The sequence below is a fragment of the Tarenaya hassleriana genome, unplaced genomic scaffold (genome assembly GCF_000463585.1).
Source record: "Tarenaya hassleriana unplaced genomic scaffold, ASM46358v1 Cleome3, whole genome shotgun sequence".
NCBI classification, from domain to species: Eukaryota; Viridiplantae; Streptophyta; class Magnoliopsida; order Brassicales; family Cleomaceae; genus Tarenaya; species Tarenaya hassleriana.
This window is the reverse complement of record NW_010966177.1, coordinates 2,164,216-2,178,670: the sequence shown is the minus strand read 5'-3', so window position 1 is coordinate 2,178,670 and position 14,455 is coordinate 2,164,216. Positions and strand designations below refer to the sequence as shown.

The following is a 14,455-nucleotide window of genomic DNA, read 5'->3' as shown; positions in this document are numbered from 1 at the left end:
ACCGCTCAAATATGCGCTCGAGAACTGTAAGCTCCCATCTTTTCATGAAGATTTGACGTGGTTAACCATTGGATGTGCCCCTGGCGCAGAGGTGGTGAACCAGACGCGACGGCTCGAGAGCTGCGTAATCGACTACTTAACACAGACAAGCAATCTAATGGGGGAAACACTAGCAGCAAAAGAGGCTCGGGTGATGGTGCAAAGAAACACGAGACTTGAACTCCACAACTTGGCTTTCCGTATAATCCCGAGATGGGTTGGTATCTTCCAGAGAATATTCAATTGGAGGCTGATGGGTTTACTCAATCCATCATCACAAGCATACGTGCTGGAGTCCGATATACGAATGTCAGCTTCAAGCTACGTGGATAAATACGTAGATGAAGATACATCTACATTACGCCAGTCTTCTCCGCCTAGCCTTCCATTGCTTGATGAGATGATCCAAGTGAGTTATGGCCCTCTCAAGTCTCCTCTGCCATTATTGAATCATGAAGCCCAGGAGGATACCGACATGGACGAACCTACAGAATTATGCAGAAGGCTTTTCGAGTCTCCGAGAAGGGACGACGTGTTTGCAGTGGAATCGATGGATCGGGAAGAGGCTCGGGAAGATGACGGGACGATGAGGGGGGAAGTGGAAAAGGGTTTGAAGGGAGAAGATAGGTTAGGGGAGCTGTTGGAGAAGTGTAACATATTACAGAACTCCATAGATGACAAGCTCTCCATTTACTTCTGATTCCTACGCTGTCTGCTCTTCCCTTTTTCTTTTTCTTTCTATTTCCCATTTTATTAATCCAAATACCAAAATCTTGCAGCTTTTCTCAACGAATCTTCCAACTTTTTAGATTCAGTATTAAAACCGTACAAGAGACACTGCCGTATGTTGTTGTCGGAATCAGAAGAGGAAACTAAACCCTAAATCCGTATGTGGCAGACACGGACGATGAGATGAGAGATCTCTGTATGTTTGAGACAAAGGGTAATAATCATAGGATTTATTACATTTTCCATCATGAGTTCATCAATCTTTTCTGGTTTTTTTCCTCAAATAAAAAAAAAAATAGGGAGACGTAACAAGCCCAAGGTGATGCAAAGTGACCGCCCATGAAAACAATCATTGACCCAACACTATTCGATGATACAAAAGCCCAGTTCCTGTAAAGTCCGGATAAGACGATAAATTAATAATATAAAATGATCAAATAGATTCATTCCTGCACGTAAGATCCTTCACCCATGTTGAACGTGAGAACACTTCTCTCCCCATCTGCGTCCTATGTTCTTTACCTTTACCTGCAACAAGCATGCCGAAAAATGCAAATACCGCACCAGTTGAATACAATAAAAAGCCGGATTTCGAATATAAAAGGGGCTCATCATCCCGAGCATATAGTACTTGTAAATTGTAGTAATAGATGGATCTTGGCATTTAACAGAATCTCAGGCAAGGGAGCTGAGAAGAAGAACACACAATCCATTTCAAGCGTTACACAGGTTTTTGATCTGTACAATGATAACTGTGATATCATCTGTACGGTTTTCGTGCTCCAACCACAATTTGTATGATTCGGCTGCAACCGTAGCACATGCGTCCCGTGGATCTGCATATTTCGCCACCTGCAGTTCAAGAACGACATTGTGGAAAACTTGCACCATGATCATGCATAAACAACATCTCATTTCTAAAGAACCAGGACCATCCTGATTCGAACAGAATACGATGAAATCTGTAAAGGGTTTTTGGCTTACCATATCTACAACAGCCTGGCTTGGAAGGAACTCGAAGATGCCATCACTAGCAACGACAAAGAACAGATGGTTAGGCGAGAGATGAACCATTGACACTTCTGGATCGGCTATGACTCCGATATCCTCGGCTGTACTATCTCCCACACTCCTCGTAAATGCAGTACCAGGGTACATTCCGTTCTGAACCCACAGTCTCGGTGGATCCCCGCCTTCGTTCTCTTCATCCCCCCACGTTTGGATATTGGGATCCTTCAGCCCTTCCACCTGATCAACGCTAAGAACTCTAGCCCCACACGACTTCACTCTCTCGCATTCATCTTTCCTAAACGGCGTCTGATCATACGACAAATCCTCCGCCAGAATCCGATTCCCATCCTTAACAGCAAGAACCGCCCTTGAATCACCTACATTGGCGACATACAGCTTATCCCCAACGACAAGAACGGTAATGGCTGTGGTACCACTCATCGAATCATCGATATCACTATCATGCAACTCCTCATTCGTCCTAAGGAAAGCAGACTTATAGGCTTTTTCTGGATCATCAAACAAGACGGGGTCTTCTGAAAGCATGTCCACAACCCTTTCCTTGACGAAATTCGAACACTGCGCACCAAAAACGCCATGGCCATCGAATACACCGAAGAAATGGGCATTTGGGTTACCTTGGAGCTGAGTCTTGATGCAGTAAGTGTCTTGATTCTCCTTATCAGGCGAATCAGGGTAGTAACCTCTCTGCGATAGTACAGAACACAGCAGATCGAAGTTGTGCGAAGGAACATGAACTGACACTAGTGGTCTCTGCACGACAGCCTCTTTTCCCTTGTCAGCATTGTACTCCTCGGCTTCTCCGTAATTCTTAGAATCTCCGTCAGACGATGACGAAGGGTAACGGCTACAACACTTGCAATGAACACAACCCATGTTTTTTTTTACGCAGGATCGGGGGAATGCTCAACGCAAAATCAAAGCGTTCACCAGAATACCCAGATGAAAATAAGGATTACCAACGGCTCTGTTTCTATATGAACAAGCAACTTCGAGGGAAAGGAAGAGATGGGTATTCCTCAAATTCAACAATGGTGCCTCCAAGGCTGAAGGGTTTTGCAGGATACATGTTTCCGCGGCAAAATTATAAAGGAGAAGGAAGGAATCAATACGAAATTTAGACCCGAAACCAGAATCTTCTTTGTTTTTTGCCGAAACAGTTTAACCCGGAAATCGAAGAGCAAACGAGAATCAGGACAAGTACAAAACAACCCAGATGAAGAAAACGAAGATACGGGGAAAAAAACACGAGAGGCGAAATGGAAAAAACCCAGAATCGTAAGTTTCGAAATAATAAACAGAAACCTCCACGTATCCTTTCCGTCTTCGTCTTCGTCTCCGTCTCCTCCTCCCTCGTCTCTTCCCTTACCTTCCGAAAAGGGTTAGTCCGTCAACCCTTTCGAGAGAAAAGTGACAAAATTCGAGAAACCCTAAAAGCCAAGCAGAGGAATTTCTTCGAAGAAGAATGTGAGGAGAGAGAGAGAGAGGGGACAAGATGTCAATCCAACGGATGGAGAACACGCGTGGGCTGGCCTCTGCAGAACCACTGCGCACAAACGCCAAAAACCCAAAACAAAATCTATATAATATTGCGAAAATCGAAATCTCTGTTCCCAATAAAAGACATTCGTGTTGATTTCCCCTCAACGAATCCGCTCAACTCAATTTCCTAATTGGGCTTAAAACGGGCTTTATTGGGCCTTTTTCACTTCCAAGCCCATTTCATCACTACCCAAATAATAAAACAATAATAAATCCAACTCACTAACATATCTATATAGAAAAAATATTTTAAAATGTGCGAATAATATAGATATATATTTTTAAAACCAATAAAATAAGAGTTTGATAACTAATACATGGACCATTACACGAAATAGCATTCTACATAGTACATAACATTATTACATTTCTAATTATTAACACTATTAGCGGATAGTTAAAAATGTGTCGGTAAACGATACATACATATACACATTAATTAATTATAATAATAATAATAATAATAATAACATTAACAAAAAAAATAATAATAATAATAAATAAAAAGGCACGAGAGTGAGATTCGTAGTGGGCAGTGTAAGTGCCCACTTTACACTGACAAAGCGAATCACTTTTCGCCACGTCAATATCGTGAGCCAATTATTGTCACGTGCACCGTATTTTCTGATATCTGGAACATTAGAGAAATCAATTAATTATATTAACTTAAGCTTAATTAAAATAATTAAACAAAACATTTGGACTCGTGTTTTAGCTTAGGGTCAAAACTGAATTATCATTACGCCCCCACGATTTTTTTTTAATATTACATTTTCAAAGCTTGCATTTATTTTAAACGGAAAATATTTACCAACAGTGATTGACATCAATTTATAGTGTACGGATATACAACAAAATAAATAAATAAATCATTTACCCTTAATTGCAGATATTATTGAAAATCACATATGGAAAATAGATTTAAAAAAAAAAGGAATATTCGATATCATTCATTCAGAAATCAGTTCTTTGTTTAAGCGTATATATATATATATATATATATATATTGACTAGATTCATTGTTATATTCTATTTGCACGATAAATTATTGATTATTCACGTAGAAATAAGTTTCCTCGTCGTAAAACAAAAAAAAAATACAATAAATTTATATAATTAAAATTAATTTGTTATTATATTTTTCATTCGATTATAACGTTTATGTGAAATTTAAAGCGTCGAAGATAAAAGATAATCGATATTAATAAAAGTTAAATATAGAAAAGGAGAAAAAAAATAATATAAACGTCGGGAAATCGAAACAAAAAAACGAAAAAAAGAAGAAAAAAAAAAAGAGGAAAAACAAAGAGCCAACTTGTTTTTTTTTTTACCATCCCACTAAAAATTCTACACACTGAACCTCAAAAATGCTTAGGCGTGACATGCCCAAGTGGGGCGCATTATCATATGTTCCCACTTTTATCTTCTCACCCAAGTCAACCTTTAGTCAACCAATCATTTTCCTCCACGTCATCACCTCATCTGTTCCCCCACCCTAATTTTTCCCTAACCGTTCTCCTCTGTTTTTTCCCCCCTGTTTCGTTCTCTCCCTCATCGCCATTTTTTCCGGTGACGCACTCTATTTCCGGCGAGGCGTGAATGTCTGATACACGACCGTCCCCGATCCTGGGAACTCGTCCATCAGGCGACTGCGACACTTGAGCCCAAGTTTCTTACTCAACACGCGCTCCACGCGCTTCGTCACCTCGTGACTGTACCCATCTCCGCCGTAGGTTGTCGAGATTGAGACATTACCCGGTCGGAAAACCTCCACCGCACGCTTCAGGACTTCCGCTACGTCATCTTCTCCGCAGTCGTACACTGACCCCACGCACTCGAAGCTCGCGTAGCTGAAGCCGTCCTCGGGCGTGACGTGGATGGTGGAGTAACGGTCGCCATCGACGCCGTTCATGGAGTAACCGCAAGGGTCAAACGCAAAATCGCAGATAAACGCGTTTGGGTTAATCGCATTTATGCCGCTGAGCCGCGTCATCTCCTTCCCAGCGGCGTCGCTGTTCTTGGCATTTTCGCCTTTCCGTCTGAAGAAGCTGCGTGCAAGGACGCGGTCGAGCTCCGTCATGCAGACCTCGAAGACGATCGGCTCGCAGGTCGGGACCAAGTCAACGCTCGCAGTGAACACGTGCCAAGCACGTGAGGGGTCGGTAGAGGGCATAACCGATGCTTTACGGTAACGGAGCGATTTGGGGAGATTCTCCTCTACGTAAACGACTTCGTCTTTGAAGCTGGTGTAAGGGAAAGGCTGAGACTCGGGGAAGATGAAGCTGCCGCGCGAGTATCGGCACGAGTGTAAGGCAAGGCCGAGGGTTCGTGCAAGACGGATCATGGGTCGGATCGATTTGAGGAGTTGAGTTGTGCCACATGTCTTGATGATGATCTTGGTCGGGTAAACGAAGAGGCTTGATTCGGACAGAACATAGGCGTCGAAGCTCCGGTTTGCGACGGCGGAGACGACCGTACACTGGACGGCGTGTAGCACTTCGTCGAGCGATTCGAAGTCGATGAGTCGGAGTCCCATGGCGTTGGACACCGGATCGTCTCCGAAGAATCGGAGCTCGAGCCTTTTCTCGAAACCCTCGAACCCGGAAACCGCCATTAGTGAACAGAAGAACGTGGAAATATCGAACAGAGCAGAAGAGAGGAGGTATATGTAAGTGCGGATGATGAAAGCCGAAGAGAAATGTGGATATGTGGAGAGAGAGAGAGAGAGGTACTGGTTATGGCTGAGAGAGAATTGTGGTATTTATAGGAGGGGTTTGGAGAGGTAGAGAGGAGAGCGAGGGGGCATGCGGGTGAAGAGACCAAGAATCATGATTGCAGGCATAATGAGGCGAGAAAGATGATGAGATATATGTGTGTGTGTGTGTGTGTATTTATGTATGTACATGTGATCATATATAAGTGTGTGTGTTTTTTTTGTGTTCTGTTAAATTTGTGAGACAGCGAGTTTAGGGTTTCATCATCGGGACAAAGAACATGAAACGGATTTTCTGGTTTTTTTTTTTTTTTTTTTTTTTTTTTTTGGTCGAATGCTGTCTTGTTCTTCGTTCGCCACTTAGTCTCTCTCATGCTGGCTCCAATCACCCATTACGTACGACTCATCATGCCAATAAAGGCCTGTTTTCACTAAGCTCACAAAAATATTATAATATATGCGTAAATGCACACACACACACACATATATATATATATATATATATACATATAGTGTCGACATGACACAAAAGATTTCGGAAGGTAGTGGAACAAGTGTCTGCTTCAAACATTAAGATTAATTAGTCCCTTGTCTATCAAACGACGTTAACCCATAATGGATCATATAGTTAATTATCTCAATCACATACTCACATACATATATATGCACGTAAAAAGTTTTCTAAAAATATTAAAACTTATAGATTATTAAATTTGGATGATCACATTACAATACATATTTCATGGATATGATATCACCCCCCGAATGCTCGATTTATGCTGAATTATTAAAGGGTAGATATGCGATTTTCTCTCCTTCCACGCATGTTGTAAACTGTCTCACCTCTTTTCAACACAAATCGTGCATGAAATTCGTAACTTTAATCGGATTGCCGTTAAATATATTTCTTATGATAAAACCGCAAAATATACGAGGATTTGATAACAAGGTTGAAAAAACTGAAGATATATTTATATGTTTAAAAATAAATTTTTCTAAAAATATATATCACTATATATGATAATCATACGTAGAGTCCTTGCTGTCGTCTTAACCGGAATCATGGATATATTACTCTCTTCATTCTGACCAGAACTATTTCAGTCTATATACCCTTATCTACAATATATATATATATATATGAAAAGACAATAAAAAAGGAGGAGAGAGTCCTTTCGAACTTTGAACGCACAGAAGGGAGATTTGCTAAAGATGATAATTAAAAAGGGCACAAAACTTATAATCCCAAATGATTCAACCATAAATTGCTTTGTCAGTGTTTCAAGATTTCATTTCGGTCGTTGATCTATCTATAAAATGAAGTTTTCGATTTGACTTTCATGGTTCTATATATATATTCCCTTACCCCAAACTGACGTCAATAGATTGTTATCATTGTATAAGTTGGTTCGAATTATGCGTGCATATACATAAGAAACACATATACGATATATATATATATATGCATGGCATGCATGATATACTGTTTTCATCATGGTGAATTGAAATGAGATTAGCAAATGTGGGTTTGTCTATTTCAGAAAAGGCAAAAGTTAATCGACAAATGGTCAGACGTGCCAAAAACATTCATCAATATACATATATTAGGATGTCGTAAAAATATCAATAATCATGTAGTAAATTAAATATTTATTTAAATAATAATATCAAGTCGATCAGGCGTGGCAACTAAATTATTATATGTATTTTTCTTTTCAATTTGATTAGGAAAGAATATGCTCCATTACGTGAAACGAAAAAGTGCACTTTCCACATCATTTTTATTCTTCATGCAATTTTATGTCTTAACATAACTCCGGCATTATCATTCTCCATTTTTTCAGGGATAAAAATGTGTGTGTGTGTGTAATGTGGTTGATATATATACGCAGTATAAATTGTCTTAATTAATTGTTTTCAAAAATCAAGATTTTACTTTATTTAATTATTGATTAATATTCACTTGTATGTGTATATACATCACATATATATATGTATCATATATCTTTACATCTAATTAACTAATTTTATGCTTTTAATTTCATCACAATTAAAACTAGTGTTGAGAAACTCAAATACCTATATAGATAGAAGGCGGATCTACGTTACAAGGAGGGTCACTGGCCCCCACTGATTTTTTTCTTTTTAAAATATTAATTGTAAAGTTTACTAAAATTTTAGTGAAAATATGTTAATGCCCCTGCTGAATTTTATCGTGGACCCCATACATTTTAATTTTTTTTTTGTATTTTGGGTTACTCGCCCTATATATCTAATTAAAAAACTGTTAAATTTTCCAAGAAAATTTGTAAAATTGCATAGAAAAATATTAAATTGCCCCCATAAAAGTAAAATTTGTCTTTAAAATTAAATGCATAAAATTTTGCCCCCATTTATAATATTCTCTAGATCCGACACGGTATAGAACCCCAAGAATGTTGGATAAAATTTGTGGGAAGTGATACTTCACATTTGTACGACATAATATACGGTACGAAAAAAGCAACAAAAAAAACTAGGGTATGACATATGGTTCAGCCCAACCATCACTACGTGAATTAGAAAAAAAAAAGAATTTTATTTATTGGTAAATTATGGAAAAAATACACTGCAGAAATAAAGGCCAATCATATTTTCCTGATAAATTTTAAAAAAAATATGTAATGTTTTCTAATTAATATGTTTATATTTACTTAAGGCTCCTGAATGCATAAATTCACGAGGGAAAGGGCATTCGAATGGGAACATATATGACAATATAATTTAATCTGTGACAACATTTATTTAAAGGAAAATAATTGATAGTTGTTACGCTTAAAATTGTTCCCTCATTACTAAATATACTAGCCTTAGCTTTTAATTTAAGATATTTCTCTTAAAGATTACAATAACAATGACATATCTTTTCCTTTGGGTTCAAATAACTATCAACATATTATATATATATATATATATTCACATTGAAGACTCTTGATATTTGGGTTAATTTAATTATTGTCATTACATAGGCGTTATTGGATTAAATACCGGTAATAGAATGAAGTTGAGGAATGATAAATCTCTGAGTTGTCCACCGAACAAATAAATTTCTATATTAATATATCGGTGGAGTTTGACGGATTGATGGAATTTACAGAGCGGCGAGTGATAAATTATTGCATTTATTTATTATATAAAAATGGAATGAAGAAAATCACTACAAAAAAAATGGTCATTTCCAACGGGCAAATCCGTTGGAAATGACCAAATTTCCGTTGGAAATTAACGTTTCCAACGGATTTCCAACGGATAAATCCGTTGGAATTTCGTCGTTAGAAAACGGTGTCCGTTGGAAAACCGTTGGAATTTTCAACGGAATTTCAACGAATTTTTCCGTTGGAATTTTCCAACGGATTTCCAACCGCAATCCGTTGGAATTTTCCAACGGATTTCCAACGGATTTAAATTTCCAAAAAAAATTCCAACGGATATCCGTTGGAAATACCGTTGGAAAATTTCAACCCAATTTTTTCAATTGAATACGTTGAAAATTCCGTTAAAAATTTCCAACGGGCGATTCCAACGGATATCCGTTGGAAATTTTCAACGGATTTTTAACGGAAATCACCGTTGAAATGCCGTTGAAAACCGTTGAAAATCCGTTGAAAAATTTCCAACGGATAAATCCGTTGGAAAATTCGTTGGAATTTGCTGATTTTTTTGTAGTGAATGTAAATAAAATGAGATTTATTATTAAAAAAAATGGGGAAGAAAGAAGGGAAGGTTAGGTAGGAGCAGTGAGCATTATGACCACAATCCCACCTGTGGTGCAGCACGCGCATGCACTCTTACATCACTCCCACACCACAGAATAATATTCCACGCATTTTATTTTTTTGTATTTATCTACCCTATTCACTATACATATAGTGTATGTATATATACAGTCTTCTATTATTTATTTGAATTTCTATAATTGGGTTAAACCATATATTCCGTATTCCATAGATTTTGACGGTACTTTATTGTATTAATTGTCGTCATTTAATTTTTGAGATATTCTCATAAAATGAATCCGGTATGTATATACATAGAAGGCCAAATCCATATGTATCGAATTATAATCAACTTATATCCTATAACATTATCATAAAAGCATTGACTATATACGATCCGATTCTTTATATATTCAAGTTTAGTTATCAAACACATAATGTTGCCTTTTGAAAATCTATATATTAATTGGGACTCTTGGAACAATATATGCATGCATTTGAAGGCATATATACATATGTATGTTGGATACAATGTATCATGTATCAAGCTATAGAAAAAAGGTCAAACCGCACAATTTCCATACGTAACGCCGCATGATTGAACCAAATCTTGCACCAAGAACGAGTCTCATACCCACATCGAGCTCACAAATTCTAAGTACACTTTTTACCCGCGCTAAAAGCAGCACCAAATCTTAAATATATCTACGTGGACGATTTTCTCCCTCTTCAATTATTTACAATTCCCAATTTTTTTTTTAAAAAATATCTCCTTTGTACTATTTGTACGTACGGGTTCTCATATATATATATTTTTTTTATAACGTACGGGTTTTCATATTTGTTTCTGATCAAAGATTCTAATGGAGATGCGAAACCGGTAATGCGAGCACTGTCCATTTTCCACTATCTATCCATATAACACACACAAACACACACACGTATGTATGTCTATATATATACGTACACATGCCTAGATATGAAGATAAGTATATAGTACTAACCAAATGGCTTGAAAAACCAAGAGTGGAACTTTTCATTATCCAAAATCCATGGTTGAGAGGTCCCACAATTTTATTATCGAGGAAGTTGAGTGGTGACCTTTCTAAACAATTTTTTGGTTTAATAAATAATTCGAGCATTTAGAGCATTTTCATTTGAATAAGGGTATGGTGGTGGCGATGACACGAGAAGTGGGCCCCAGAAGAAGTCCGACAACAAAGCGGGAAAGTGGGACCCGCAAAGAATCCACAACATCATCGGAAGTGGTGTGCCCTAAGTTGAGGGCAAACAAGGGAGGGCCCACTTCCTCAGCAAAAGCGTCTTTACCATTGGACATCTCGTCCCTACTTAGGTCACTCTTTGGGTGACAACTACGTTTCTGTTCCGAACATTTCTTATGGGTTTTTTTTTCTCTTTGGACTTAGCCGCCACTTGCGCTTTCACGCGCGCGTTTCTTTCATGTGAAATCGAATGAAACTGCTCTGTCCCCACAACACATCTAAACATTGTTGCCTATCTTTTTTTTTTTTGGAGGATTTGTGGATGTATGACAATAAATACCTTTACTATTTACACACACACACACACACACATATATATATATATATATCACGATAAAGTGAATACGGTTTGATTTTTTTAGAATTGGTTTGTTGGTTTAGTATAAATCGGTTAGTTTTGGATCATCCAATTGATAATTTTGGTTGGTCTTTGGACCGGTTTAATACGTACATTGCATCGTATATCCATTCCAAAATAATTATTTGCGTTATTAGTTTTGTGACTTTTTTTTTGTCGGAATAAATATATATAACAAAATACGAAACTATTTTGGTGGGGCTTCTATCCAATTCGAAGTTGGTTAAAAAGCTATACTTTCCTTAGAGAGTTTGGATGACATAGAAATAATTCTATATTAATCTCAGATTATGGTTCTAACGACCAAATATATTTATCATCAATTAAATATACTCTGTTTGTAATCATCTACATTAGATATTTGTGGAGTATAAGATGGTTTTCCAATTAGCTAGGCACACATAATGTTATTTATAAATTAAAATATAAAAAATGTTACATAATATCAGAACTTTTTTTTTTGTATAATTCAGTTTTTTACAAAAAAATATACCAACTATGATATACACACATATATATATGTATAAACCTCATATATATGTACTTGAAGACTATACAATCTAATTATCGTTGGTTATATATTTTGGACGGAGGAAATTAAATAAAAATTTTATAACAAAAAAAAAATAAATAAAAATATGGGGGGAGGAGGGGAAGATGCACTAATGAGGATATATGAGTGCTACTGTATCATGCGCACAAGTAATGTGCAAAAATTAACCAAAGAGGCCCACTGCCCCTCACCATTTGCGTTTGGTGTGTAGGCATCACTATGACATCTTATGCTTATGCTCCCATAATCTATTATTAATAAATTCCCATTCCCTTTTTGATTCATTATACCATTTTAAAATTCCACGTTAAAAAAAACACTAGTTGATTTGACATTAAAAAAATAATAATACAAATTGTGTTACACCTAATAGTACAATTGTACTACATATATATGTGTGGATGGATTTTATTTTTTTATTCATTGGTAAAAACGTGGATGAAAAATAAGGATATGCTTTACATCCTATATGTAAATATTTTTAGATAGAAGAAAATTGAGGCATGCAAAAATACATTTACCCCCCAAAAAAGGTACCCCGTATTTAGTTAGTTTATATCAAATTCTCAAACGGGATTTGCCTTTTTCAATTACTTGGACAAATATTAGGGCATGGAAATGGATATTGAGCTTATATTTTTGCAGGTACAAGGGTACAATTTTGTTGTTGGTTAACCTTACCATAAAAAAGGAAAGGAAAGTTAAGGGCATGTGGAGGAGTACAGACGCGTAGAAGTGCCTCGAGCCCAAAACCAAATCCAAAATCTATATCGATTTATGTGTATATATATATATATGTGTGTGTGTGTGTGTGTGTGGTTCGGATGTGGCAATTTTGGTATTCGAGGCAAATCATTCCCCGTGCTTGTAAATGTTATATTTAAAAAAAAATTAAGGTTACGTTTTTCAATTGTAAATTATGATAAACACGATAATTATTGGGAGATAAATAAATAAAATAAAAGAAGAACCAATAATCTAATGGACCCTTTTGTTCGGGTTACTCCACGCAAGAATCATTCCACTCCATGGCGAAGTACATTATGCATGCATATGCGTATGCATTGAATTCTTCTGCCCCAACGTTCTCTCCTCAATTTTATCAGTTTTTAATTTATTTTAAAAAAAAATTCGATGATTATTCTTACTGGAATATATATATATATATATGTATGTATGTATATAATGTTTAAAATCATTACAATGTCGAGCAGTACTTATAGTTACTGTTGTGTCACACACACACATATTTTTATGGTAAATTATTTATATATATATATATATATATTCATAATTACTACAAACAAGTTATAAATTTAAGCCTTCATTAGAGCATTGATGCTCTTTTGCATTTACATTCCTGCCGAGGATTAAATATATTATTTTATATCTCCATGTTTATAGTTACTTATGATTATTATTGCAAACTCGGGTTTGAATAACCCTTTTTCATGTCTTAATTATGGTCTAGTAATTGTTGTTAAACAAAAATATTCCACGATTTTACCATGTAATCGCTAACCAGTAATTTGTACGTGGTCAATTATTTATTGTTTACCAGATTATCAATTTAAACGTAAATAATTTAACCAATAAACCAAATAATTTTTACCGATAAAATTTCCAAAGATTATTAGGTCCTTCGAACAAAATTCAACAATAACTTTGCATATAAACTGAACAGAAATTCAAATTGACATAAACGTTTAAACCCGAAAATATCCTTTTTTTATTCACTTTTAATTTTATTTTTTGGGAGGGAAAAAAGAGAGGGCTAGTTGCCACAATAATGAGACGTGCTGGCGTAAGCATGCGTCATCTGCTTGTCGTTTAGGGCAAAGCCAACAAGACATTATTATTGTGAGACTTTTGTAATGGAGATACTTTCAAGAGATTTGGTTAAATCTTTTTATCATTTACTATTATTATAAAATACTTTTAATATTGTAAAATTTTGGAGAGATGATGATGAGAGAAGGGTCAAGCATGGATATGCAAACATGGAGGCCATCATGTCCCCTCCTTCCCGAACCCTCTGTCCTCGTCAAAAGGTCTCCACATCCATATTTTTTTTCCCAAGTACGGTTCCATAATTCATTCTCGTTACGGTTATATACTTACTACCCTACACAATCCATGCAAAGCTTTTCTTTTGCCAATTTCTATGTAATTTCCGGTACTTAGATTTCCGGTAAGTTTAATTGTCGGTATACAAAAAATTCTTATTTTCAATTACAAATCATGATATGCTATCTGTAATTTGATATAAATAGTTATTTTGGTGTGATTTGCCGGCCACTCGCTTTTCTCTCGTGCATTTATTTTATTTCCCTTGCGTTCTCTCAAACTTGCATGGGAAAGTATTTGAGCCGGATGATGATTAGAACTGTATTATATATATATATATAATACATATATATATATATATATATATATATATATATATATATA

General features: G+C 36.2%; 3 protein-coding genes across 6 annotated transcripts in view; 1 reads left to right on the top strand and 2 right to left on the bottom strand.

Moving 5' to 3' along the window:
* The window catches only part of LOC104818830 (SAC3 family protein B), an 8,762-nt gene extending 7,915 nt beyond the window's left edge, over positions 1-847 (top strand). For all 4 annotated transcript variants that reach the window (XM_019203199.1, XM_010548602.1, XM_010548601.1 and 1 more), the window contains one exon: positions 1-847. In XM_019203199.1, coding sequence (XP_019058744.1) covers positions 1-739 — 739 coding nt within the window. In that variant the 3' untranslated portion in view covers positions 740-847.
* A 493-nt stretch (positions 848-1,340) lies between these two features.
* Positions 1,341-3,357, bottom strand: LOC104818829 (probable protein phosphatase 2C 35). The gene is made up of 2 exons (XM_010548600.1): positions 1,753-3,357; positions 1,341-1,620 (listed from the first exon to the last, which is right to left on the bottom strand). The coding sequence occupies exons 1-2, from the start codon at positions 2,674-2,676 to the stop codon at positions 1,483-1,485; spliced, it is 1,062 nt and encodes a 353-aa protein (XP_010546902.1). The 5' UTR covers positions 2,677-3,357; the 3' UTR covers positions 1,341-1,482.
* A 1,168-nt stretch (positions 3,358-4,525) lies between these two features.
* Positions 4,526-6,015, bottom strand: LOC104818828 (S-adenosylmethionine decarboxylase proenzyme 4). Its single transcript, XM_010548599.1, has one exon. The coding sequence runs from the start codon at positions 5,954-5,956 to the stop codon at positions 4,922-4,924; it is 1,035 nt and encodes a 344-aa protein (XP_010546901.1). The 5' UTR covers positions 5,957-6,015; the 3' UTR covers positions 4,526-4,921.
* Between the last annotated feature and the right edge of the window lie 8,440 nt (positions 6,016-14,455).